The sequence below is a fragment of the Ovis aries genome, chromosome X, assembly GCF_016772045.2.
Source record: "Ovis aries strain OAR_USU_Benz2616 breed Rambouillet chromosome X, ARS-UI_Ramb_v3.0, whole genome shotgun sequence".
In the NCBI taxonomy this organism is placed as follows: Eukaryota; Metazoa; Chordata; class Mammalia; order Artiodactyla; family Bovidae; genus Ovis; species Ovis aries.
The window spans coordinates 36,399,316-36,425,887 of record NC_056080.1 but is presented as its reverse complement, the minus strand read 5'-3'; the positions used below and the strand labels follow the sequence as shown (position 1 = coordinate 36,425,887).

Here is a 26,572-nt window from a genome sequence, read left to right as displayed (position 1 = left end):
TTGGTGATGGACAGGGAGGCCTGGTGTGTTGCGATTCATGGGGTCACAAAGAGTCAGACACGACTGAGCAACTGAACTGAACTGAACTGAAGGTGGTGCTAATTATTAATTTGGAGTCTTTTTTCAGGGTCACAGCTGGGATGGAAGGGTGGAGAAGGCATGTCATGTAAAATCTGAGATGCATATTGGACATCCAAGTGGAGCTGTCATGCAGGAAGTCAGAAAAATGAATCTAGAGTTCAGGGTATACAGCAGCTTTAGAAAAAGACCTGTGGGAGATATCAACCTATACCGATTGTGTTGCAGTGATGGGAATGAAAAACCTCACTGGAGAGTGGACAAGGAGTATGGCAGAGCCCAAGCACAGGGTAACTAACATGTAGAAGGAGGGCTGAGGTGATGAAACACACAGAGGGGTGCTGACCTCACCTTCACTATTAGCTCACTGTAGACTGTGCCCACCTGTGGCCACACAGTGGCCCCAAATAAGCCTGTTCCTAACTTTAGTGTGGCTCCTGGTTTCTCCTTTCAGAATGGGGAGAAGAACGAACTTTTTGTGACTAGGTAGGAAGAAATTTTCCAGTTTAAAAAAAACAAAAACAAAAACAGAGCTCTTAAGAAAATGATAGGGACTTCCCTGGTGGCTGAGGGGTTAAGAAGCTGCCTTCCAACACTGGGGATATTGGTTTGATCCCTGGTCTGGGAGCTATGATCCCACATGCCTCAGGAGAACTAAGGCCACACAGAGCAACAAAGACCCAGCACAGCCAAGAAAATCATCTTTGTTTTCTCCTGTTCCCCTTTAAAAATTTAGCCTCTTGATTGAGTCTATTTGATCAGATGAAATCTGTACACATATAAACCCTAGTATTGTCTTTGCCTAAGCAAAATCCTCAAAATATGTTTCTTCTGAGCCTAGGTGTAGTTAATAAGATAAAAGTTAAAATTTTATAGATTTTGTGTGCCTTATCAAGGACACATGGTCAGTCTGAGTCTAAAGTTTGCATACTGCTTTCAAAATTTACTAATATATGAACAAGCTTAGCTAGAAAGGAATTAACTTTCCCATTTCAACATGACTGCACTTGAATATTTTCTTCCAATGAGGATTAAGTCCCTTCAGTTAAGTTTCCAGAAAATGTGCTTGTCCCTTTGTTCTTAGACACTTGCTGTCCTTTCACTCTGTTCCTTTCTCTGCTCACGTTGAGGAACTTTTCTCTCTCTGATGGGCGTTCCCTGGTGGATCAGATGGTAAAGAATCTGCCTGCAATGCAGGAGACCTGGATTTAATCCCTGGGTCAGAGAGATCCCTGGAAGAAGGGAATGCTTACCTACTCTAGTGTTCTTGCCTGGAGAATTCCATGAATAGAGGAGCCTGGCCAGCTACAGTCCATGGGGTCACAGAGAGTTGGACACACCTGAGTGACTAACACTTTCATTTTTCTCTGACAACGTCTCAGCTCCTACATAAGTCAATAAACTGTTCTCCTTCAGACAGAAGGAAGCATCGAGTGAGCAGCTGTTGGTGTTTCTAACTAGAAATTGAGCAAAGAGCCTGCTTTATTTTAAAATATATATATATATATATATATTCTTTATTTTTGGCTGTGCTAGGTGTTCATCACTGCACAGGCTTTTCTCTAGTTGTGGTATGTGGGTTTCTCATTGTGGTGGCTTCTCCTGTTGCACACCATGGTCTCGAGGTGCTTGGACTTCAGTAGCTGCCTCTGGCTCTAGAGCACAGATTCAGCAGTTGTGACGCACAGCCTGAGCTGCTCTGCGAAATGTGGAATCTGCTGGGATCAGGGAACAAACCCATGTTTCATGCTTTGGCAGGAGGATTCTTTACCACTGAGCCACCAGGTAACCCTGAAGATCCTTCTTACTCTCCTGTTTTGGAAAAACAGTTCGGTGTTGTAAATTCTTCCCGATGGATGGCCTGGGTTCAAATCCCAGTCGAGCCACTTACCAAACTGAGGGAATTGGGACATGTTAATTACCTTTTCTGTGCCTCTAGTTTTTCACATGTAAAATACGGATCATAAAACTGCTGCTCAAAAGACTAGATGATTTAGTATATTTTAAATGCTTAGAACAGTGGCTGGCACATAATTAGTACTTTGTGTAATCATCTTTTCTCATCATCACCATCGTCACCAACATACACTACCTGTAAGTTCCTTTGTGGTGTTTATACTTCGGAGAAAGCATTTTTAATTTATCTTTTCTTTGCCACAGGGTTCTCTTGCATTTTCACCAATCTTGTCATCGTACTAACTGAAGGGGATAAATCCTGATTGTCAAGTGCTACCCTAGGAATCAGGAGAACAGATTGCCCTTTTCACTGCTGCAGACTCAGGTCCAAGATTGAAGGCAAGTTTCTGGGTGAGAGGTTTTCTTGGCAATGCCTCTGCCACATTCTGTTTCAAATAGCTTTTCCTTTAAACTGGCCCCCAGAAACCTTTTTGGCTCTTCTTCTGCAACTCAGGTTGCCTGAGCCTCCTCTTTTTATCCTGAGCTACAGTTCCCACCCCACAGGTGGGAAACATAGGAAGGATGTAGAGGTAATCCTGATCCCATCTATGACGGTGGGAGAGGAGTAAGTTGGGGTGTATGGAATGGGAAGAGAAGACCACCTTAGGGCTGATAAAATAATAATTACACTTGATAAATCACCATGCACTTTGTCACTGAGGGTCACAAGCTTTGCTGTACATTGGAATCGCCTATAGAGCTTTTAAAATGGTGGCTGCCCCAGACACATCCCAGACTAATTACATAAGTCCCTGGGGCAGGACCCAGACATCCCAGGTAACTAAAGCCAGCACGAGCACCTTACTCCTCAAACTGTGCTGTGGGAACCAGCAGTGGCCATCTCGCCTGACAGCCTTTTAGATACTCAGTAGTCCTAAGTTTTAAGCGCTACCCCAGGCTTCCTGAAGCAGAGTCGACATTTTAACAAGGTCCCAGGTAATGAATATGCACACTGGATTTCGAGAAGCATTCTTGAGCATCCTAGTTATCAAACATGGCTCCACCTTGGAATCACCTGCAGCACCGGAAAATACTGCTGACGCCTTGAGATGAACTCAGGATACCCTCGTGTTAGGATGGAAGCAAACACAGTAAAAACTTAATATGTCTTCCACAGCAGTTATGCAAAGGGCCTTGGAAGCCTCTTCTTGCATTTGATGTTTCACGCACGGTGACACAGACACACCAACAGACACCCGCACACTTTAACCACTGTGTTTCATCAGAGCTTCTGCACTTCACTTTTTCCCAGGTGATATAATCACGTCTTTCACCTTCCTCCTCACTGGGTAAGTTCTTCAAGGTGGCACATGAGATGGAGCCTGGACTCACTCTCACAGGCCCCTTGGTGATAGGCAAGCATGCACCTCAGCACCAGGGGAAAAACTATTAGGAGCCTCTGACCAAAAGGGCTCCAGTCTTGGAACTGCTGGGACAGCTTCCATGGCAGCTGGGTGCCACGTGTGGCTTTCAAGCTACCATTTGTGCCAACTATCTCTAAGAGATGGCTTCTTTTTCTGTATTCCTTAAGTGAACACTCAAACTTCTCTGTGGCTTCTCTAGGAAATTCTTATAGCCAAACTGTCAACAGTCACTGCCCGCCTTTGCTCCAGAGGAAGGCTCCGGCTTCCTCTCTTAAACCTCTTAGACTGTTTCGGGTGGGGGCGGGGAATGAAGGAGGCCAGTTTTTTTAAGACAGGACAATCCATAGACTGTTCTCAGCTCTTGGGTTTGAAACCTGGGATACTGACTAGGCCTTTGACTTATGGGTTGTCTGGTCTCTCTCTCCTGAAAACATCCATTCTCAGAGGGGCTGGCTAACCCTTCAGAACCAGCATGAATGTGGAGAGCAGTTCAGGGGCAAGTCTCTCGTGTGCCTCGATTTTTCCTACCTAGAGACAAAGTGTACTGTGAGCCCAGACTGGCAAACCCTGCTGCTTCCCTGCAGCACCCATAAAAGCAATGTTTTTCCAGGTGCCACCAAATTTCCCACATCACCCAGACCTCGCGTTTCTCAGAAGACTACAGGTTGAGCCCCATCCATGAAGGCTGGGAAGAGGAGGCAGGCATTTCCTACTGGCACTTGTGATCAGCCCTTTGTGGTTTTGCTGGCATAAAAGTCAACTAGCTTGAGCCATACAGTGGTGGAAACTGGTCTGCTAACCTCAGAGCTCTTGCTTCACGAAGGGCCTTTCTTCAGAGGACATACTCCCAGATGGAGAACTCTTGGTGGTCCTCCCATTAGCTCTGCCTGGCACTGGCGTTATCACCTCCCCTCAGATCAAGAGTAGGCAGGTACAAGGAGAGGGTTCACAATGTCTGACCTCAACCAGTTTTTCTAAGTTATTCTGCAGAATACGAATTTGCAGAAGAGAAGGACGGTATGGTTCAGGGAGAAGACTCAGAAAAGGCCTGTCTCTCTTGGGTCAGAGCTTAATGATGATCCTGACTGGATCCATGTGGCTCCTCCTTCAGTGACCCCCATGCTTCCCCCGCCATAAAAAGTGAGAAGCCCTCCACAAAGTTCAGAGCTTCCACCAACACTCCTCTGAAGGCCACAAATCCACCCATACCCCTGTACCCTGCATCACCAGAGAGGCCAAAGGGATTGGTCTCACCATCCTTCAATCCACCAGGGTACTCAATTTGGCGCAGGGGGTCCTCAGCCACAGGCAGGGCAATATCCAATGAAACAAGTTCCAAAAGCGCTAGATCATCAAGGTTAACCCAGGGCATTCGTACACGTACACTCTCCATTTTCTACCTCAGATCTTATATAATTGAGGCAGGGGGGAGCGGGGAAGCATACATAGGGCACAGCTTTCTGTATCAGCCTCCCTTATGGAGGGAGATCTAACAAAGTTAAATGCCCAAGTGACTTTCTCCCCAGAAAAAGGAGACGTTAAAGTACTCCTAGGTCAAGCCTGCATCCTCCAAGTTGTGCTATGACAATGGAGAGACAAACTTCAACCAGAAGTCCCTGAAGAAATTCTACAAAAGGTAAGAGTGGATGCTTGAGTTGGGGGAGGCCAGGAAGAGCCAAGACCACTGACCTAGTAGTGGGAAAGCTCCAGCTCGGTGCCACGTATTGGAACTGAAAAAGCAATAGCCTTTAAAAGGCATGTGAAGTATAAAGCGTCTGACAACCACCTTTATTAAATGCGAAGTAATCCAAACTTAGGAGTGTACTGTTAGTCACTTAGTCCTGTCTGACTCTGTGCGACGTTATAGACTGTAGCTTGCTAGGCTGCTCTGTCCATGGTATTCTCCAGACAAGAATACTGGATTGGGTAGTCATTCCTTTCTCCAGGGGATCCTCTCGACCGAGGGATCAAACCCATGTCTCCTACCTTGCAGGCAGGTTCTTTAGCCTCTGAATCACCAAGGAAGCCCTTTAAAGGCAACAGGCTCTCTGGAAGCAACATCCAAATGATACTTGCTCAATAGATGCAGAGAAAGCCTTTGACAAAATTCAACATCCATTTATGGTAAAAACTCTCCAGAAAGCAGGAATAGAAGGAATATACCTCCACATAATAAAAGCTATATATGACAAACCCACAGCAAACATTATCCTCAATGGTGAAAAATTGAAAGCATTTCCCCTAAAGTCAGGAACAAGACAAGGGTGCCCACTTTCACTGCTACTATTCAACACAGTTCTGGAAGTTTTGGCCACAGCAATCAGAGCAGAAAAAGAAATAAAAGGAATACAAATTGGAAAAGAAGAAGTAAAACTCTTACTGTTTGCAGATGACATGATCCTCTACATAGAAAACCCTAAAGACTCCACCAGAAAATTACTAGAGCTAATCAATGAATATAGTAAAGTTGTGGGATATAAAATCAACACACAGAAATCCCTTGCATTCCTATACACTAATAATGAGAAAGTAGAAAAAGAAATTAAGGAAACAATTCCATTCACCATTGCAACGAAAAGAATAAAATACTTGGGAATATATCTACCTAAAGAAACTAAAGACCTATATATAGAAAACTATAAAACACTGATGAAAGAAATCAAATAGGACACTAATAGATGGAGAAATATACCATGTTCATGGATCGGAAGAATCAATATAGTGAAAATGAGTATACTACCCAAAGCAATCTACAGATTCAGTGCAATCCCTGTCAAGCTACCAGTGGTATTTTTCACAGAGCTAGAACAAATAATTTCACAATTTGTATGGAAATACAAAAAACCTCGAATAGCCAAAGCAATCTTGAGAAAGAAAACTAGAACAGGAGGAATCAACCTGCCTGACCTCAGGCTCTACTAAAAAGCCACAGTCATCAAGACAGTATGGTACTGGCACAAAGACAGAAATATAGATCAATGGAACAAAATAGAAAGCCCAGAGATAAATCCATACACCTATGGACACTGTCTTTGACAAAGGAGGCAAGAATACACAATGGATTAAAGACAACCTCTTTAACAAGTGGTGCTGGGAAAACTGGTCAAGCACTTGTAAAAGAATGAAACTAGAACACTTTCTAACAGCATACACAGAAATAAACTCAAAATGGATTAAATATCTAAATGTAAGACCAGAAACTATAAAACTCCTAGAGGAGAACATAGGCAAAACACTCTCCGACATAAATCACAGCAGGGTCCTCTATGATCCACCTCCCAGAGTACTGGAAATAAAAGCAAAAATAAACAAATGGAATCTAATTAAAATTAAAAGGTTCTGCACAACAAAGGAAACTATAAGCAAGGTGAAAAGACAGCCTTCGGAATGGGACAAAATAATAGCAAATGAAGCAACTCACAACTAATCTCAAAAATATACAAGCAACTCCTACAGCTCAATTCCAGAAAAATAAACGACCCAATCAAAAAATGGGCCAAAGAACTAAATAGACATTTCTCCAAAGAAGACATACAGATGGCTAACAAACACATGAAAAGATGCAGACTGCAGTATTGCTCTTGCAGAATAAGTTCACTTAAGTTTTCCTTCTTTCAGTGTTGCCAGTTGTTCCAATAAATTGCTTCCTAAAGAAATAAAGGTGCCTTGTTGATTCATGCATGCAAACCCTTAACCTTTCAAGTTTTACAACAGGTATCCAGGAGTTTCTTGAGCTACCAATGCCCTGTCCACAGGCAGCTCAAGATCTGCACAGAGGGAGGGAAGAAGGGGACCCATGGCCTGTGAACAATACAAAATCTACCTTCCCCTAATAAACAATGTGGTACATGGGGTGGGCATGGGTGAGGTGAGGCTCTGGTGATTGTGGGTGACTCTGAATAGATGAGTTATAAAAATATGGCCTGAAAATCATGATTGGTGTTGATCTCCAGAAACAGTGAAGGGAATGGGATTGGGAAGGGAATGAAATCAAGGGGTCTTCATTTTGTTTGAAGCAGACTTCTGGGTAGCAAGATGGTGGCCCTGGATGCTGGCATAGCAGAGTCCCTTTCTGACAAGCTCGTCCTGGGCTACAGTGACAATCCAAAGGTAGCAGGGCTGGCTTTCCTAGAGACACACTTCCTGTGCTCACCACTGTTGTGCATGGATGCTACCCTTATAAAACATCCCCGTGTGATTTTTACTTGAACTGTAGCACCCTGTGATAAAGTAACGTGGTACCACTCAAAATTTACCTCAGTTCTTTTGAGGGTGAATCTATATAGCCCTTCTAGGGTGAAAAATATAAACTCATGAATGAAAGTCAATTTGTAATATTGAATATAAAGTAAAATGAATGACCCAACCGGTAACACTGAAGAAGTTGAAGTTGAAGGGTTCTATGCAGCCCTACAAGACCTTTTAGAACTAACACCCAAAAAGATGTCCTTTTCATTATAGGGGACTGGAATGCAAAAGTAGGAAGTCAAGAAACACCTGGAATAACAGGCAAATTTGGCCTTGGAATATGGAATGAAGCAGGGCAAAGACTAATAGAGTTTTGCCAAGAAAATGCACTGGTCATAGCAAACACCCTCTTCCAACAACACAAGAGAAGACTCTACACATGGACATCACCAGATGGTCAACACCGAAATCAGCTTGATTATATTCTTTGCAGCCAAGATGGAGAAGCTCTATACAGTCAACAAAAACAAGACCAGGAGCTGACTCTGGCTCATATCATGAAATCCTTATTGCCAAATTCAGACTTAAATTGAAGAAAGTAGGGAAAACCACTAGACAATGCAGGTATGACCTAAATCAAATCTCTTATGATTATACAGTGGGAGTGAGAAATAGATTTAAAGGACTAAATCTGATATATAGAGTTCCTGATGAACTATAGACAGAGGTTTGTGACACTGTACAGGAGACAGGGATCAAGACCATCCCCATGGAAAAGAAATGCAAAAAAGCAAATGGCTGTCTGAGGAGGCCTTCCAAATAACTGTGAAAAGAAGAGAAGCCAAAAGCAAAGGAGAAAAGGAAAGATACAAGCATCTGAATGCAGAGTTCCCAAGAACAGCAAGGAGAGATAAGAGAGCCTTCCTCAGCGATCAATGCAAAGAAATAGAGGAAAAGAACAGAATGGGAAAGACTAGAGATCTCTTCAAGAAAATTAGAGATACCAAGGGAACATTTCATGCAAAGATGAGCTTGATAAAGGACAGAAATGGTATGGACCTAACAGAAGCAGAAGATATTAAGAAGAGGTGGCAAGAACACACAGAAGAACTATATAAAAAAGATCTTCATGACCAACATAATCACGGTGGTGTGATCACTCATATAGAGCCAGACATCCTGGAATGTGAAGTGAAGTGGGCCTTAGAAAGCATCACTACGAACAAAGCTAGTGGAGGTGATGGAATTCCAGTGGAGCTATTTCAAATCACGAAAGATCATGCTGTGAAAGTGCTCTCAATATGCCAGCAAATTTGGAAAACTCAGCAGTGGCCACATGACTGGAAAAGGTCCGTTTTCATTCCAATCCCAAAGAAAGGCAATGCCAAAGAATGCTTAAACTACCGCACAATTGTAGTCACCTCACATGCTAGCAAAGTAATGCTGAAAATTCTCCCAGCCGGGCTTCAGTAATATGTGAACCGTGAACTTCCAGATGTTCAAGCTAGTTTTAGAAAAGGCAGAGGAACCAGAGATCAAATTGCCAACATCCGCTGGATCATGGATAAAGCAAGAGAGTTCCAGAAAAACATCTTTCTGCTTTATTGAATGTGCCAAGGCCTTTGACTGTGTAGATCACAATAAACTGTGGAAAATTCTGAGAGAGATGGGAATACCAGACCACCTGACCTGCCTCTTGAGAAACCTATATGTAGGTCAGGAAGCAACAGTTAGAACTGGACATGGAACAGACTGGTTCCAAATAGGAAAAGGAGTACATCAAGGCTGTATATTATCACCCCGCTTATTGAACTTCTATGCAGAGTACATCATGAGAAACGCTGGGCTGGAAGAAGCACAAGCTGGAATCAAGATTGCCAGGAGAAATATCAATAACCTCAGATATGCAAATGACACCACCCTTATGGCAGAAAGTGAAGAGGAACTCAAAAGCCTCTTGATGAAAGTGAAAGAGGAGAGTGAAAAAGTTGGCTTAAAGCTCAACATTCAGAAAACGAAGATCATGGCATCCAGTCCCATCACTTCATGGGAAATAGATGGGGAAACAGTGGAAACAGTGTCAGATTTTATTTTGGGGGGCTTCAAAATCATTGCAGATGGTGACAGCAGCCATGAAATTAAAAGACGCTTACTCCTTGGAAGGAAAGTTATGACCAACCTAGAGAGCATATTCAAAAGCAGAGACGTTACTTTGCCAACAAATGTCCATCTACTCAAGGCTATGGTTTTTCCTGTGGTCATGTACGGATGTGAGAGTTGGAGTGTGAAGAAAGCTGAGTGCTGAAGAATTAATGCTTTTGAACAGTGGTGTTGGACAAGACTCTTGAGAGTCCCTTGGACTGCAAGATCCAACCAGTCCATTCTGAAGGAGATCAGCCCTGGGATTTCTTTGGAGGGGATGATGCTGAAGCTGAAACTCCAGTACTTTGCCCACCTCATGGGAAGAGTTCACTCATTAGAAAAGACTCTGATGCTGGGAGGGATTAGGGGCAGGAGGAGAAGGGGACGACAGAGGATGAGATGGCTGGATGGCATAACTGACTCGATGGATGTGAGTCTGTGTGAACTCTGGGAGTTGGTGATTGATAGGGAGGCCTGGCATGCTGCGATTCATGGGGTCACAAAGAGTCAGACACAACGGAGCGACTGAACTGAACTGAAAAGAAAATGAATCCCCCGAATATGAATTTAGGGGTACTGGCTGTATTGAGCAATACAGAGTGAGAAGGGTTGAAGCTGGGAGACCAGTTAGTAGTTATCACAGCTGGTCCAGGTGAAAGACAATGGTTGAACTGAAGTGGACGATGAAGAAATGAAGAAATGCAGATGGATTGGAATACATCAGCAAGGTTTCTTCATGGACCAGAGAGGAAGAGTGAGATATGAAGAAAATAATCTAATTTAGCCTGGGTTGATGGTGGTGCAATTTTATCAGTTTGTGGTCTTTTGCCAGGGGCACAGCTGGGATGGAAGGTTGGAGAAGGCAAGTGAAGTGAACTCGCTCAGCTGTGCCTGACTCTTTGCGACCCCATGGACTGTAGCCTATCAGGCTCCTCCATCCATGGGATTTTCCAGGCAAGAGTCCTGGAGTGGGTTGCCATTTCCTTCTCCAGGGGATCTTCCTGACCCAGGAATCGAACCCGGGTCTCTCGCGTTGCGGGCAGACACTTTACCGTCTGAGCCTCATGTAAAATCTGAGATGCATATTAGACATCCAAGTGGAACTGTCATGCAGGTAGCCAGAAAAAATGAATCTGGAGTTCAGAGTGGATGTGGATGTCAGCTTTAGAAACAGACCTGTGGGAAATATCATGATCCCTATATAGATTGTGTTGTGGTCATGGGAGTGGAAAACCTCCCTGGAGAGTGGACTAGGAGTACGGCAGAGCCCATGCCCAGGATAACTAACATGTAGAAGCAAGGCTGAGGTGATGAAATGCCCAGGGTGTGCTAACCTCACCTTGACCATTAGCTAACTGCAGACTGTGCCCACACCCAGTGGCCCCAAATCAGCCTGTTCGTGACCTCAGTGTGGCCTCCTGGGATCTGCTTTAGGAATGGGGAGAAGACTGAACTTTTTATCTTTTTGTGACTATGCAGAAATAAATTTTCCAGTTAAAAAAATATTTCTTAAGAAAACGATAGGGACTTCCCTGGTGATCCAGTGGTTAAGAAGATGCCTTCCAACACAGGGGATACGGGTTTGATCTCTGGTCCAGGAATTATGATCCCACATGCCTCAGGAGAACTAAGTCCATGTGCAGCAACACAGACCCACCACAGCCAAAAAAACAACAACAACAACAACACTTTATTTTTCTCCTCTTCCCCTTTAAAAATTCAGCCTCTCGGTCAACTGTATTTGATCAGATGAAGTCTCTACACAGGTAAACCCTAATATTGCCTTTGCCTAACAAAAACACTCAATATATGTTTCTTCTGTGCCTAGGTGTGGTTAATAAGGCAAAAGTTAAAATTGTACAGATCTTGCCTGTCTTATGGTCCTTGATAAGACATGGTCCGTCAATCTGAGTCTCCCTAAAGTTTGCAAACTGCTTTGAATATTTACAAATATTCAAATATTTACAAATATTCTTCCCTGTAGCTCAGACTGTAAAGAATATGCCTGCGATGCAGAAGACCCTGGTTCAGTCCCTGGGTCAGGGAGATCCCTGGCAGAAGGGAATGTCCACCCACTCCAGTGTTCTTGCCTGGAGAATTCCATGAACAGAGCAGCCTAGCAGGCTCCAGTCCATGGGGTCGCAAATGGTCGGACTCGACTGAGTGACTGACACTTTCATTTTCCTCTCTCTGACAATGTCTCAGATCTTACATATGTCAATTAACTGTTCTCCTGTAGATAGAAGCAAGCACCAGCTGAGTAGCTGTTCATCTTTATAACTAGAAATTGAATTTTTGGTTGTGCTGGGGCTTCCTTACTGCACAGGCTTTTCTCTAGTTGCGGTATGTGGGTTCCTTATTGTGGTGGCTTCGCTGTGGCACACCATGTGCACGAGGTGCTTGGACTTCAGTAGTTGTGGCACATGGGCTCAGCAGTTGTGGTTCCCTGGCTCTAGAGCACAGGTTCAGTAGCTGTGATGTGCAGGCTGAGGTGCTCTGCAAAATGTGAGATCTTCCTGGATCAGGGATCAAACCCAGGTCTCCTGCTTTGGCAGAAGGATTCTTTACCACTGAGCCACCAGGGAAGCCTAAAGACCCTTCTTGCTCTTCAGTTTTGGAGAAACAGTTAGGTGTCATGGATTCTTCCACACAGATGGCCTGGGTTCAAATGCCATTCTAGCCACTTACTAAATGGAGGGCATTGGGGAATGTTAATTACCTTCTCTGTGCCTCTGTTTTCTCATATGTAAAATAGGGATCAAAAAACTATGGCTTAAAAGACTAGATGGTTTATTATATTGTAAATGTTTAAATTTAAACATATTTAAAATTATTATCTTTTCAATTGCCCTCAGGCAGGGCAGTATCAAATGAAATAAGTTCCCAAAGGGCCAGATGACCAAGGTCAACCCAGGGCATTCGTACATGTACACTCTCCATTTCCTACCTCATATCTTATATAATTGGTGGGGGGTGGGGAAGCATATGTAGGGCACAGCTTTCTGTATCTGCCTGAATGCCCTATTCCCTTACTGGGGGAAGATCTAACAAAGTTAAATGCCCAAGTGACTTTCTCACCAGAAAAAGTAGACGCTAAACTACTCCTAGGTCAAGCCTGCATCCTCCAAGCTGTGCTATGACAACAGAGAGACAAACTTCAACCAGAAGTCCCTGAAGAAATTCTACAAAAGGTAAGAGTGGATGCTTGAGTTGTGGGGAGGCCAGGAAGAGCCAAGACCGCTGACGCAGTAGTAGGAAAACGCCAGCCCAGTGCCAAGTGTCAGAACTGAAAAAGCAATAACCTTTAAAGAGGCATGTGAAGTATAAAGCCTCTGACAACCACCATTATTAAATGCCAAGTAATCCAACCTCAGTAGTGTAGCATTAGTGGTTCAGTCATGTCCGACTTTTTACGACCTCATGGACTGTAGCCCACCAGGCTCCTCTGTCCATGGGATTCTCCATGCAAGGATACTGGAGTGGGTAGCCATTCCCTTTTCCAGAAGATCTTCCTTACCCAGGGATCCAACCTGGGTCTCCTGCACTACAGGCAGATTCTCTACCATCTGAGGTACCAGGGAAGTCCCTTATCAAACTTATCAATATCAATAAAATACTCCAATACTGCTGGTATAAAAGCCAGGGGCCAGAGATTATTGTTTGCATGGGATCTGAGACCCATTGACTAAATTGTACACGATATACGTCCCACAGTGCAAAATCCTTATACTTTTACTTACAATCTTATTCGGAGACTTTTCCTGGTTTATAATTCTGGACCTAAAAGATCCCTTTTAATGCATACCACTCAGTCCTGAGGCCTAGGAACTGTTGCCTTTGAATGAGATGATCCAGAGACTAGTATGAAACAACCCTACTGTTGGATGGTGCTCCCACAAGGATCGAAGAATGCCGCTACCATCTTCTCAGCAAGCCTTAGCCAAGGACTTAAGGGACTGCCAATTAAATGAAGGAGTTGTACTGCAATATACGAATAATATACCTAATGGCCAGTAAAATGAAGGAAGCTTCAGGCCAAAATACAATCCTTACTTTCAACTTTCTGGCAGACTGGGGATATAAAGTGTCCATGGGAAAAGTGAAAACTTCTCAACCAACTGTAAAATATCTATGACAAAGAAACATATTCCAAATGGAAGGGAGGCATTAGAGTGACTGCATCATCCACCAGAAAGCAATCATGAGGATTCTCAGGAATAGCTGGGCTTTGTTGTATTTGGATCCCTAACTTTGGGATCATGGTAAACCTCTATATGACGCTCTTAAAGGAAATGACAATGAGCCACTAAGATAGACTGCAGAATGCCATGAGGCCTTTCTGTACAATTCACTCAAGTCCATTCTAGCAGACCTGACCTGACAATCCAGATACGGAAATGCTTACAAATGGGAGCAGCTTCATGGCCAGGGGACTCTTTGCTATGCAACAGTAACTCATCAGGAAGTCCTAGAAGCAGAAATCCTCCTCCGGGTATGTCTTCCCAGAAGGCAGAGCTAATAACCTGCATGAGAGCCCTGCACCTTGGAGCTAAGAAAAAGGTAACTCCTTCTCCTCATTCTAAGTACACCTTCTCTGTGGTACAGGTATGTGGGGCTATATGAAACGAGAGCTCTATGAACATCAGGAAGGAAAGAAATACACAGAGGAGATCCAGGACTTATTAGACTCTGTTAGAATGTTGGAAGAACCAGCCATAGCTCACTGCCCAGGCCACCAAAAGATGGATAGTAATATAACTAATGGAAATAATTTGACCCATCATGCATGCATGCTAAGTCACTCAGTCGTATCCAACTGTCTGCAACCCCATGGACTGTAGCCTGCCAGGCTCAGAGTCCATGGGATTTCTAGGCAAGAACACTGGAGTGGGTTGCCATTTCGTCCTCCAGGGATCCTCCCGACCCAGGGATCAAACCCACCTCTCTTGTGTCTCCTGAGCTGGCAGGTGGGTTCTTTATCACTAGCATCACCTGGGAAATAATTTGGCCTGTCAGGCCACAGAAAATCAGCCAGAACCAAAACCCCAGGTCCTAAAACCCTAGCACTCATCCCACGTGTGGACTTCTTGCTGTTTAAGCCTCAGTATTCAGTAATGGACCTAGAGAGCAGATGAATGGGGATGTTATGCTCAATAGCACTCATTAGTAGAGCAATACAAATTGAGACTTACCATGAGGGCTTCCCTAGTGACCCAGTAGTTAAGAATATGCCTTGCAATGCAGGGGACGCTGGTTCAGTCCCTGGTTTGCGAAGATCTCACATGCTGCAGAGCAATGAGGCCTGCGAGCCACAACTACTGAAACCCACGTGCCTAGAGCCCATGCTCTGCAACAGAGAAGCCACCAAAATGAGAAACCCACACACCACAGCTGGAGAGTAGCTCCCATGCAGCACAAATAGAGAAAGCCCTCACACAGCAAGAAAGACCCAGCACAGCCAAATAAACAAATAAACAGACATTTCTCCAAAGAAGACATACAGATAGGCAAAAAGCTCATGAAAACATGCTCAATGTTGGTAATAATTAGAGAAATACAAATCAAAACTACAATGATGTATCACCTCACACTGGTCAGAATGGTCATCATCAAAAAATTCTATAAACAATAAATGGTGGAGAGGGTGTGGAGAAAAGAGAACCCTCTTGCATTGTTGGTGGGAATGTAAATTGGTGCAGCCACAATGGAGAACAGTATGGAGGTTCCTTAAAAAAATAAAAATAGAATAACCATATGACTCAGAAACCCCACTACTGGGCATATACCCTGAGAAAACTATAATTCAAAGACATATGTACCCCAATGTTCATAGCAGGCCTATTCACAAGTCAGGACATGGAAGCAGCCGAAATGTCCAGTGACACAAATATAGATAAACAAGATCTACATATATACAATGGAATATTACTCACCCACAAAAAGAAATAAAATTAGGACATTTGTAGTGATGTGGATGGACCTAGAATCTGTCATACTGAGTGAAGTTAAGTCTGAAAGAGAAAAACAAACATGGTCTATTAGTGCATATATATGGAATCTAGGACAACAGTACTGCTGAATCCATTTGCAGGGCAGAAATAGAAATGCAGACATCAAGAATGGACATGTGGACATGAGGGGGAAGAGGGAGGGGGCCAACTGAGAAAGTAGCACAGACATATATACACTATCATGTGTAAAACAGACAGCTAGTGGGAAGCTGCTGTATAGCACAGGGAGCTCAGCTTAGTGCTCTGGGATGGTGTAGAGGAGTGGGATGTGGGTGAAGGAGGGAGGCTGAAGAGGGAGGGGATATATGTATACATATAGCGGATTCACTTTGTTCTACAGCAGAAACAAATACAACACCCCCTCATCTTTGCTCTGGCCATTACCAATCTGTCCTCTACGAGTTTTTGTATTTGGTTGTTGTTCTTGTTTTAGATCTCACATATAAAGGAGATATGTATACATATACAGATACATATACGGTATCTATTTTCTTAGTCTGACTTATTTCTTGTAGCCTAATGCTTTCCATTTGAGGTATTTAAAATCCTAAAAGATAATGCTGTGAAAGTGCTACACTCAATATGCCAACAAATTTGGAAAACTCAGCAGTGGCCACACGACTGGAAAAGTTCAGTTTTCATTCCAATCCCAAAGAAAGGCAATGCCAAAGAATGCTCAAACTACCACACAATTGCACTCATCTCGCACGCTAGTAAATTAATGCTCAAAATTCTCCAAGCCAGGCTTCAGCAGTACGTGAAACATGAACTACTAGATGTTCAAGCTGGCTTTAGAAAGGGCAGAGGAACCAGAGATCAAATTGCCAACATCTGCTGGATCATGGAAAAAGCAAGAGAGTTCCAGAAAAACATCTATTTCTGCTTTATTGAATATGCCAAAGCCTTTGACTGTGTGGATCACAATAAACTGTGGAAAAATCTGAAAGAGATAGGAATACCAGACCATCTGACCTGCCTCTTGAGAAACCTATATGCAGGCCAGGAAGCAACAGTTAGAATTGGACATGGAACAACAGACTGGTTCCAAATAGGAAAAGGAGTATGTCAAGGCTGCATATTGTCACCCTGTTTATTTAACTTATATGCAGAGTACATCATGAGAAACACTGGGCTGGAAGAAGCACAAGCTGGAATCAAGATAGCTGGGAGAAATATCAATAACCTCAGATATGCAGATGACACCACCCTTATGGCAGAAAGTGAAGAGGAACTAAAAAGCCTCTTGATGAAAGTGAAAGAGGAGGGTGAAAAGGTTGGCTGAAAGCTTGCATTCAGTAATCTAAGATCATGTCATCTGGTCCCATCACTTCATGGCAGACAGATGGGGAAACAGTGTTAGACTGTATTTTGGGGGGAATTCCAAAATCACTGCAGATGGTGATTGCAGCCATGAAATTAAAAGACGCTTACTCCTTGGAAGGAAAGTTATGACCAACCTAGATAGCATATTAAAAAGCAGAGACATTACTTTGCCAACAAAGGTTCGTCTAGTCAAGGCTATGGTTTTTCCAGTGGTCATGTATGGATGTGAGAGTTGGACTATGAAGAAAGCTGAGCGCCGAAGAATTGATGCTTTTGAACCGTGGTGTTGGAGAAGACTCTTGACAGTCACTTGGACTGCAAGAAGATCCAACCAGTCAATTCTAAAGGAGATCAACCTGGGTGTTCATTGGAAGGAATGATGCTGAAGCTGAAACTCTAATACTTTGGCCACCTCATGCGAAGAGTTGATTCATTGCAAAGGACCCTGATGCTGGAGGGATTGGGGCCAGGAGGAGAAGGGGACGACAGAGGATAAGATGGCTGGATGGCATCACCGACTCGATGGGAATGAGTGTGGGTAAACTCTGAGAGATCGTGATGGACAGGGAAGCCTGGCATGTTGTGATTCATGGGGTTGCAGAGTCGGACACAACTGAGTGACTGAAGTGAACTGATGATAAGTGATGCTGGAAACTTTTTATGTACCTCTGAGCCATTGTGGGATTCCTTGGTGGCTCAGATGGTAAAGCATCTGCAGAAACATCGATTCAGATCTTCTGTCAGTTTTAGTAATCAATTTTTTTTTTTTTGCTATTTTGGAGATTAACCCCTTATCACAGGAGTCCCCAACCTCCCCCACCTCAGATCAGCAGCAGCATTAGATTAGAAATAAAGTTCACAAAGTATGTAACGTGCTTGAATCATCCTGAAACCATCCCCCAACACCCAGTCCATGAAAAAATTGTTTTCCACAGATTGATCCCTGGTGCCAAAAAGACTGGCGACCGCTGCCTTATCACATATATCATTTGCAAATATTTTCTCCCATTCAATAGGTTGCCTTTTTATTTTGTTGATAGTTTTACTTTGCCATGTACAAGTCTTTTAGTTTCATGTAGTCCCACCTGTTTATTTTTGCTTTTCTTGCCTTCACTTTGGTGTCAAATACAAAAACTCACCTCCAAAACTAATGTCAAGGAGTTTACTAATACCTCTACTTTCTCCTACAACTGTTATGGTTCAAGTCTTTAATCCATTTTGGTTGGTTTTGGTGTATGGTGTAAAATAATGGTTCAGTTTCATTGTTTTCTATGTGGACGTCCCATTTCCCCAATACCATTTACTGCAGAGATTGTCTTTTCTCTATTGTATGTTCCTGGCTCCTTTGCCATAAATAAATTGAATTGGATTATTTTTGGGTTCTATTTTCCTCCACTGATCTGTGTGTCTGTTTTTATGCCAATACCACACTGTTCCCGTTAATGTTTCCTACTTCTGTCTCTTCTCAATTGTGATACATTGAATCATACAGTATATATAGCCTTCTTAGATTGGCTTCTTTCACTTAGTAAGATGCATTTATATCTTCCCCATATCTTTCTATATTTTGATACCTCATTTCTCTTTAGTGCTGATTAGTATTTCACTGTCTGTCGGGAGCCAAATTAGGCATTACTGACAAAATGGAAGCATGGCCCTAACCCCTCCCTTTGTTCCGCAGGCACGGACCCAGAATGTAGGAGTTAGGCTTTATGATTCTAACTAGTTTTTTCCTTTCCTCGGCTGAGTTGACTGAAAAGAATATTAAGTGCTTATTGTTTTTGAGAGGAGCATGAGAAGGCACAAAGCCTTCTGCAGCTGTGCTCAGAGAATAATTCATAAAGTTAATCACTGACATTTGTTCAAGGACTTTTAGACTTTTACAAAGTGAGCACGCAGGCCGCAGCTTGAGGCCATGGGAGGGATTGCTATCTGAAGCCTATTTGTGAGGAAAGTATTTATGGCAAAAGAGTTTGCTGAATTTAGGTCTTAGAAATAATTAAAATAGTTAGAAGCTAAAGATTTAAGGAATGTTGTAATGTTAGCATATTCTACTATAGCTTATAGAAATTAGGGGCTTTAGAGATATTATTAGCTAGAAGCCCTTTCTAAGAAATAGTGAGCTTAGGATACTAGGGGCAAACAGGACTTAAAAAGATAAGAAATAAACCGAGGAATGTGGTATGCAGCCCAGACATTAGCATGAGTTACAGTGTATTCATAAGGACACATGAGAAAAAGTAGATAAGAGAATTGCTGAGGCAGAAACTCCTTTTGAGGGGCAACAATGATTTATGGAGACAACAAATCTGGGTCAGTGAAAACTGAAAATATCAAACCTCTGACCTAATGCTTTTGTAAAAGTATAAAAGAAAATCATAAGCTTAAAATAAACAGGCAGTCCACGAAAACTGAGAGGCTGCCTCAGTCTCTCGCCGACACCACTCACCCCTTCAGGTTAAATCCCTGGCTTCTGGAGCTAGACTCCGACAACTCTCTGATTGTATCATAATTTATTTTATCTCTATACTTATGGAAGGACACCTTGGGCATTGTGAATAAAGCTGCTACAAACATCTGCATGCAGGTTTTTGTGTTAACGCCCCTGATGACATACGATATGGAGCATCATTTCATATGCTTGTTTGCCATTTGTATATCTTCTTTGATGAGCTCTTAAGGTCTCTGTCCCATTTTAAAACTACATTACTTGTTTTCTTATTGTTAGGTGTTAAGAGTTATTTGTCTGTTTTGGATAACAGTCCTCGATCATGTGTCTTCTGCAAATATTTTCTCCCAATCTGTGCCTTGTCTTCTCATTCTTTTAATATTGTCTTTCACAGGGCAGAAGTTTTTAATTTTAATCAAATACAGTTTATCAATTACATACCCAAAGTCATCTGAGCTTTCTCCACTGTTCTTTTCTAGAAGCTTTATAACTTGACATTTTACATTTAGGTCTGTGATCCATTTTAAACTAAATTTTATAAACGATGTACAGTGTGTGTCATTTCTCTGCATGTGGATGTCCAGTTGTTTCAGCACCATTTCTTGAAAATACTATCTTTGCTCCATTCTACTGCCTTTTCTTCTTTGCTAAAGATCATTTGATCATGTTTATATGGTTGTATTTCTGGACTTCCTGGTGGTGGTTTAGTATATCCATTTGGGGGGTCCTAACACCACTTGGCAGAGAAAGCAATGGCAACCCACTCCAGTACGCTTGCCTGGAAAATCCCATGGATGGAAGAGCCTGGTAGGCTGCAGTCCATGGGGTTGCTAAGAGTCAGACACGACTGAGCAACTTCACTTTAATGCATTGGAGAAGAAAATGGCAACCCACTCCAGTGTTCTTGCCTGGAGAATCTCAGGGATGGGGGAGCCTGGTGGGCTGCCATCTATGGGGTTGCACAGAGTCGGACAAGACTGAAGCGACTTAGCAGCAGCAGCAGCAGCAACACTGCTTGGAGATTAAAGTGTGTGTGTTCAGTCATGTCTGACTCTTTGCAACCCCATGGAATGCTCCTCTGTTCATGGAATTCTTTAGGCAAGAATACTGGAATGGGCTGCCATTCTTGTCTCCAAGGTATCTTCCCAACCCAGGGATCCAACCAATGTCTCCTGCATGGCAGGCAGATTCTTTACCTATTCCCTAGTTTATTCACTGAACTATTTGGCTATTCTTTCACCAATATCATGCTGTCTCAACTACCATTGCTTTATAGTAAGTCTTGAGGTCGAGTAATGTCAGTTTTCCAATTTTATTGTTCTCCTTTAATAGTGTATTTGCTCTTCTGTTTTGTTTTTTCTTTTTGCCTCTGCTTACCAGTTTTAGAATAATTTTAGTGATATCCACACAATAACTTGCTGTGAGTTTTACCATCTGCTTTTGTAATAAAACTTTACTGGAGCTGACCCGTGACCATTTATTTACATATAGCCTGTTACTGGGTTTATTCTACAAAGTAGGCAAGACAGTGTCCACCAAGACAGCTACCAATCCCTTCCTACTTGATTAAGCTCCATTCAAGTGTCCTGAGTACAAATTATAACACTTTTCCAAAATGAAAGAAGTTTTACTTTATATCAATTGATATATTGATATATTTATTGATTAATTTGATGTAAAGTAAATTGATACAATTTATCAATTTACTTTACATCAATTATGCCACCTTGCACAAATAGTATTTATGGTTATTTTAAGCAAGATGCAACCAATGTTTGACTTCTTCTTTCCCAAGTTATTCATCTTTTATAGTTAATAAAATTAATTGGCAGTGGAATTACACAGCATAGATAATGCATTTTAGCGATGTGTCTTCCACCTTCCCCTGTGACAATTTCAATAGAATACTTTTTGCATGGAACTTCCCAATTTGTGTGTGTTCTACCTATTTATTTTCGCCAGAAGTTTGAGTTTCTTAATCTTATTGTATAGATGAAGACATTAAGATGTTAAGTGACTTGTGTGATGGTCCATCCATTTTCCCTAGAACATTCAAGTTGATGAGGTGGCTCTTAAGTTTTTGAACAACTTCTAGATAGCCAACCACCTCTCAGTGAATGCCCCAACTTGCAGATATTTCTGTTTTATGTTCTCAACACAGGCAGTTTTTGCAGTTTGGATTGTGGTTTTTGTCCCTCATCTCTGATTATTTTTCCTGTCATGCTTGTTCAAAGAAAGGAAGAAGCCATATGAATGCTGTGTATAAATGTTGCTGGGTCCTCCTCAGCAATACAAACTCACCAGGAACATAAGCCACTTCCAAATGTTACTAGGCAGGTTCTGAACTGATTAATTAGATAGAACATGCTTGGCTCTACTATTTTCAATTATGCACAGGGTCCTTCAGCCTTGAGTCTGGACACATCTAAGAAGGTGATTAGTTGGATACCACAGGAAGTACACACACTGTTGTCCACAACTGCTTCCTAGTCCCCACACAGAGCAGTAGCAAGAGAGGGGGTAAATGCTTTTAGATCAGAGCAGGGTGTGTGGAAGCTTCTGTCACAAGTTGGGACAGTACCCACAGGGGAGTAGAAAAACCCGGGAAGAACAAGGAGATTCCAAATCCAGCAGTTCACCAAAAATATGAGTTGATTCTCTCCAATTTCACTAATGACTGGCCAGAGTAGAAGTTGTCCCACCACTTATCTCCCTGGCTTTCTAAATTCACACAGATGAATGTTTAAAAAGGAATCTAAAAACCAATCATTAATTAAAAATCATCAAATGTTTGAAGAAAAACTTGAAAAAATAAACTATAAAGAAGAAATATCAAACTGAATAAATGAAAGAAAGAGCTCTTATACTCAAAAGATTACACAAGCCAAAAGTCAGAAACATTCTACCAAATAACTGGCTTACGATTCTGAAAAGTGTGAAGGCATGCAAGAGAAGGAGAGACTCAAGAATTACACCAGACTGAAGGAAGCTAACAGTCATGATAACTAACTGTAGCATGAGATTCTAGATTGGGTCCTTTTACTGCATAAGGCATTTGGGGGATAACTGGAAAAAAAATAATTTGAATGGCATCTGAGTATTTGATGGTAGTAATGCATCAAAGCTCATTCCTCAATTTTGCCTGTTGTATTGTAGCTACAGGAGAATTTCCATGTTTTCAGAAATTAGACACTGAAGTATTTCGGCTGATGAAACATCAGGTCAACAACTTATTCTCATATGGTTCAGAAGCTACAAGTTCTTTGCACTATCCTTGTAACTTTTCTGAAACTTTGAAAATATTTCAAAATAAAAATACGTAACAAAAACCTTACTTAAACTCAAAGATAAAGCATTAGTAGAGTAAGACCAAAACTTCAGAATAAATACACTTAATATCCTCAGGCAGTTATATATATATATATATATATATATATATATATTCCATAAAAATAAACTAGAGATCATGAAAATGAAAACACTTATTGTTGGAATAAAAAGTCCAATAAATAGAAGAATAGAATAGGCACTGCTGAATAGCAAATTAGAGAGATGGTTAATTGTCAAAGCAATCCTGCCACAATACAATAGGACCAAGGGAGGGCAGAAATCGCAACCAGCTAGTAAAGGAACAAAGAGGAAATTCTCAAAGAAGTAATAGGTAGAAAATATATGAGAAAATAAAATAATAGATAATAAGACATATAACAGATAGGGAAATTCCCAGAATGACCAACACAGGAGTTTGAGCTTTGACTTTTAGAAAACAGACACTGAGACTCAGCTTAAACGCTGTTAAGATGCTGATTTTGATAGAATGTGTGAACTCACAGCAATAAGGGGGAGAAAAATGAAACATCAGGCAGGGAAAGATGTGAAGAAATGTAATCCTACATGTTTATCACGCAGGCTACTGCTTCCTAATGAGCCACAAAGACTCAGCAGATCATTCACTGAACAGGCTTGTCTAGAGATTTAGAATCTGAAATCACTCCTCAGGTCACTTGGCAGTGTGGGAGAGGGTAGCATTGGTATTTATCTTACAGGCTCTCTTCAACCCCCCATTTCTCATTGGTCAAAGCCCACCCCGAAGAGGCTTCTTCCACACGTAAATGACACGTTATCCAGCCTCTCATCCGCCCCTCAGGAGACTAGCTTCTACACACTGTAGTCTGACTATTTCACTTGAATCAGAAAGTATAGGTGAGAAGGACCTGGAGAGAGACAAGGAGTGGAGCTTTTCTGGGTTATTTTCCTGGACCTGATTGTTGAAATTGTCTTATAGTCCCTTCTCAACAGCCATTACGTCACCAGGCGAAAGGAGGCGGGTCAAGACCATAGACCCCGCCTGCCCACGGATCCCGCCCACCCACGTGACCTCTTCCTTAACCAATCTGAAGCCCAGGCACTGACCTGGCCCAACGGACGCCATTACCCATCCATCCTAGAGCCCGCACCCAGCCACCTGTCGTCTGGCCCAGAGCCCGCTTCTGGTCGCCCACATCATCCACCATGGGAAGGCTCCGAGGAGGCCGCTGGCGCTCGCGCCCCCGCCGATGCCGGCCCCGCAAACCTGCCGACCGAGCCCCCATTCCCTGGGCCCTGGAGTCGCCCGCCATGATGCCCACACCACCCTCACAGGTTCGTCAGAACTACCGCCTTGAGTGTGAGGCCGCGCTCAACAGCCACACTGCCCTGGAGTTCCACGCCTCCTTCCAGTGCCTGGCCGTGGCCTTCTACCTCAACCGTGATGATGTGGGCTTGAAGCACTTCTACCGCTTCTTCCTGCTCCGCTCTCACGAGCACAGCAAGACAGCCGAGAGCCTGATGTTCCTGCAGAACCGGCGTGGGGGCCGCGTCTCCTTCCTTGACATCAGAATGCCCGAGACCCAGCAGTGGGAGAGCGCACTCCAGGCCATGCAAGATACCCTGCACCTGGAGAAGAGCGTCAACCAGAGCCTGCTCGACCTGCACAAGCTGGCCACCGACAGCATCGACGCCCACCTGTGCCACTTCCTGGGGACCGGCTACCTGGACCAGCAGGTCAAGTTCATCAAGGAGCTGGGAGACCATGTCAGCAACCTGAGCAACGTGGGGTCCCCGGAAGGCAGCCTGGCAGAGTACGTCTTTGACAAGCTCACCTTGGGCGACGGCGACAAGGAGGACTGATCCTAGACTGGACTTTCCCCTGAGTCCCGGGTGACTGCCCAAGGTCACCCTGCCTGCCATGAAGTCTGCAGTATTGCCCTTGCAGAAAAACTTCACTGAAGTGTTTTTCTTGCAGTGTTGGCAGTTCTTCACATAAAGTTACTGGTTCTTCAAATAAAGTTAATAGTTGATGCATAAATAAACGTCTCTAATTTTTATGTGCAAATCTCTCACTTTTGAACTTTAAAACAGGTATATAAGAGTCTCTCCAGCTACCCAGGCCCCGTCCACGTACAGCTTAGGATCTCCACCGAGGGAGAGGGAAGGTGTTCCATGGGGCCATGGAAAACACAAAATCATTCCTCCCCTAGTAAAACAATGTTGGGTTGGGGTTGGTCTGGGGCCCTGGTGAGTGCGGATGCCTGAGCAGAGTTAAAGTATAAAAACATGGCCTGAAAATCATGATTGGGGTTGAACTGGGGAAAGAGTGAAGGGGATGGGGTTGGGCAAGGGTTGAAGTGAAGGGAGTTTTCACTTTATGTGAAATGTTACTGCTTAATTCTGGGTAGCAAGATGGGGGGTCCAGAAGTCAGCTTGGCCAAATCCCTCTTTGACCAAAGTGAAGAGCAGCCCTGGTGAATGGAGGCTAGAATTATCTGGCTTCAGAAGGGATAAACTGCCTATTTTCTGCTCTGTTGCCATCTCATTTCCATGAGCTATGTAATCACTATTACATACGTGATTTCATTTAGGCAATATTCCTGTAGGATGAATGGCATTATCCCTGTTTTATTTTTTTTAATTGATAGGTTTATATGTGGTGTTTGTATGTTTTTTCAGGTGTTCAGACCCTGAGTCCATGTTCTCTGTTGTTTCCAGCCCCAAATGACATTTCATACTTGATGCTCACTAAACACATAGGTCTTTTAATCCTCACCTGGCACACTTTAAAGTCAAAATTAGGCTTCCTGAAAGAATTATCTGTACCTTTTTTCCTTCCCTGGAAGAGTGAGTTTCTTTGTGTTAAGTTTTAGAAGTAGTAAAACATCCATAAGATTCAGAAATTGAAGTGTATAAAAACATTTATTATGAAGTATTCATTCTGTCACTGTTCCCAGGCTCCCAATCATCTCTATCCAATGGGTGTTGCTATGGAGAGACAGGTCTGTAGGGTTTCTTTCTTTGATAGTGATGCTGAAATCACCCAATTCAATGACTTTAATATATTTACAGAGCTGTACAACCCATCATCACAACGAATTTTAGAACATTTTCATCACACCCCAGATACTGCATGCCCATTTACAGTCTCTCTGTAATACTATCCCCAGATAGACCCTGGTAAATACTGGTCTAGTTTAGGTCTCTAGACATCTGCCTTTTCAAGACATTTACTATAAATGGAAACATACAATATGCGTTCTTTTCTGTTGGATTTCTTTCATTAGGCATAGTGTTTTTGCAGTTTACCTGTGTTAGATATTGCTACTTCATTCTTTTTTTATTGCTGAATAATATTCTACTCCATAGATATGGTACTTCTGTTCATTCACCAGTTGGAAGACATTTGAGTTGTTTTACTTATAGGCTTTAGGGAATATTGCTACTGTGAACTTTCATATAGATATTTAAAAAGAATGTTTTAACTTCTCTTGGCAAGATACTTTACAACTGAGATTGCAATGGCATACGGTAAACCTATATTTAACTTCATGAGAAACTTCCAATCTAAATAAAAATAAATGTAAACAAGTGGGGCCTAGTTAAAATTAAAAGCTTTTGCACAGCAGAGGAAACTATAAACAAGGTGAAAAGACAACCCTCAGAATGGGAGAAAATAATAGCCAATGAAACAACTGACAAAGGATTAATTTCCAAAATATACAAGCAGCTCATACAACTCAATACCAGAA

At 42.6% G+C, this 26,572-nt stretch overlaps 1 protein-coding gene across 1 annotated transcript; it reads left to right on the top strand.

The window, feature by feature from the left end:
• The first annotated feature begins 23,842 nt into the window (after window positions 1-23,842).
• On the top strand, window positions 23,843-24,845 carry LOC114111578 (ferritin heavy chain-like). The gene has a single exon (XM_042241867.2). The coding sequence runs from the start codon at window positions 24,024-24,026 to the stop codon at window positions 24,678-24,680; it is 657 nt and encodes a 218-aa protein (XP_042097801.1). The 5' UTR covers window positions 23,843-24,023; the 3' UTR covers window positions 24,681-24,845.
• Window positions 24,846-26,572: the final 1,727 nt, after the last annotated feature.

Bases quoted from the DNA above. Each gene is read 5' to 3' on its own strand.
- LOC114111578 (XM_042241867.2), top strand. From the start codon at position 24,024: ATGGGAAGGCTCCGAGGAGGCCGCTGGCGCTCGCGCCCCCGCCGATGC.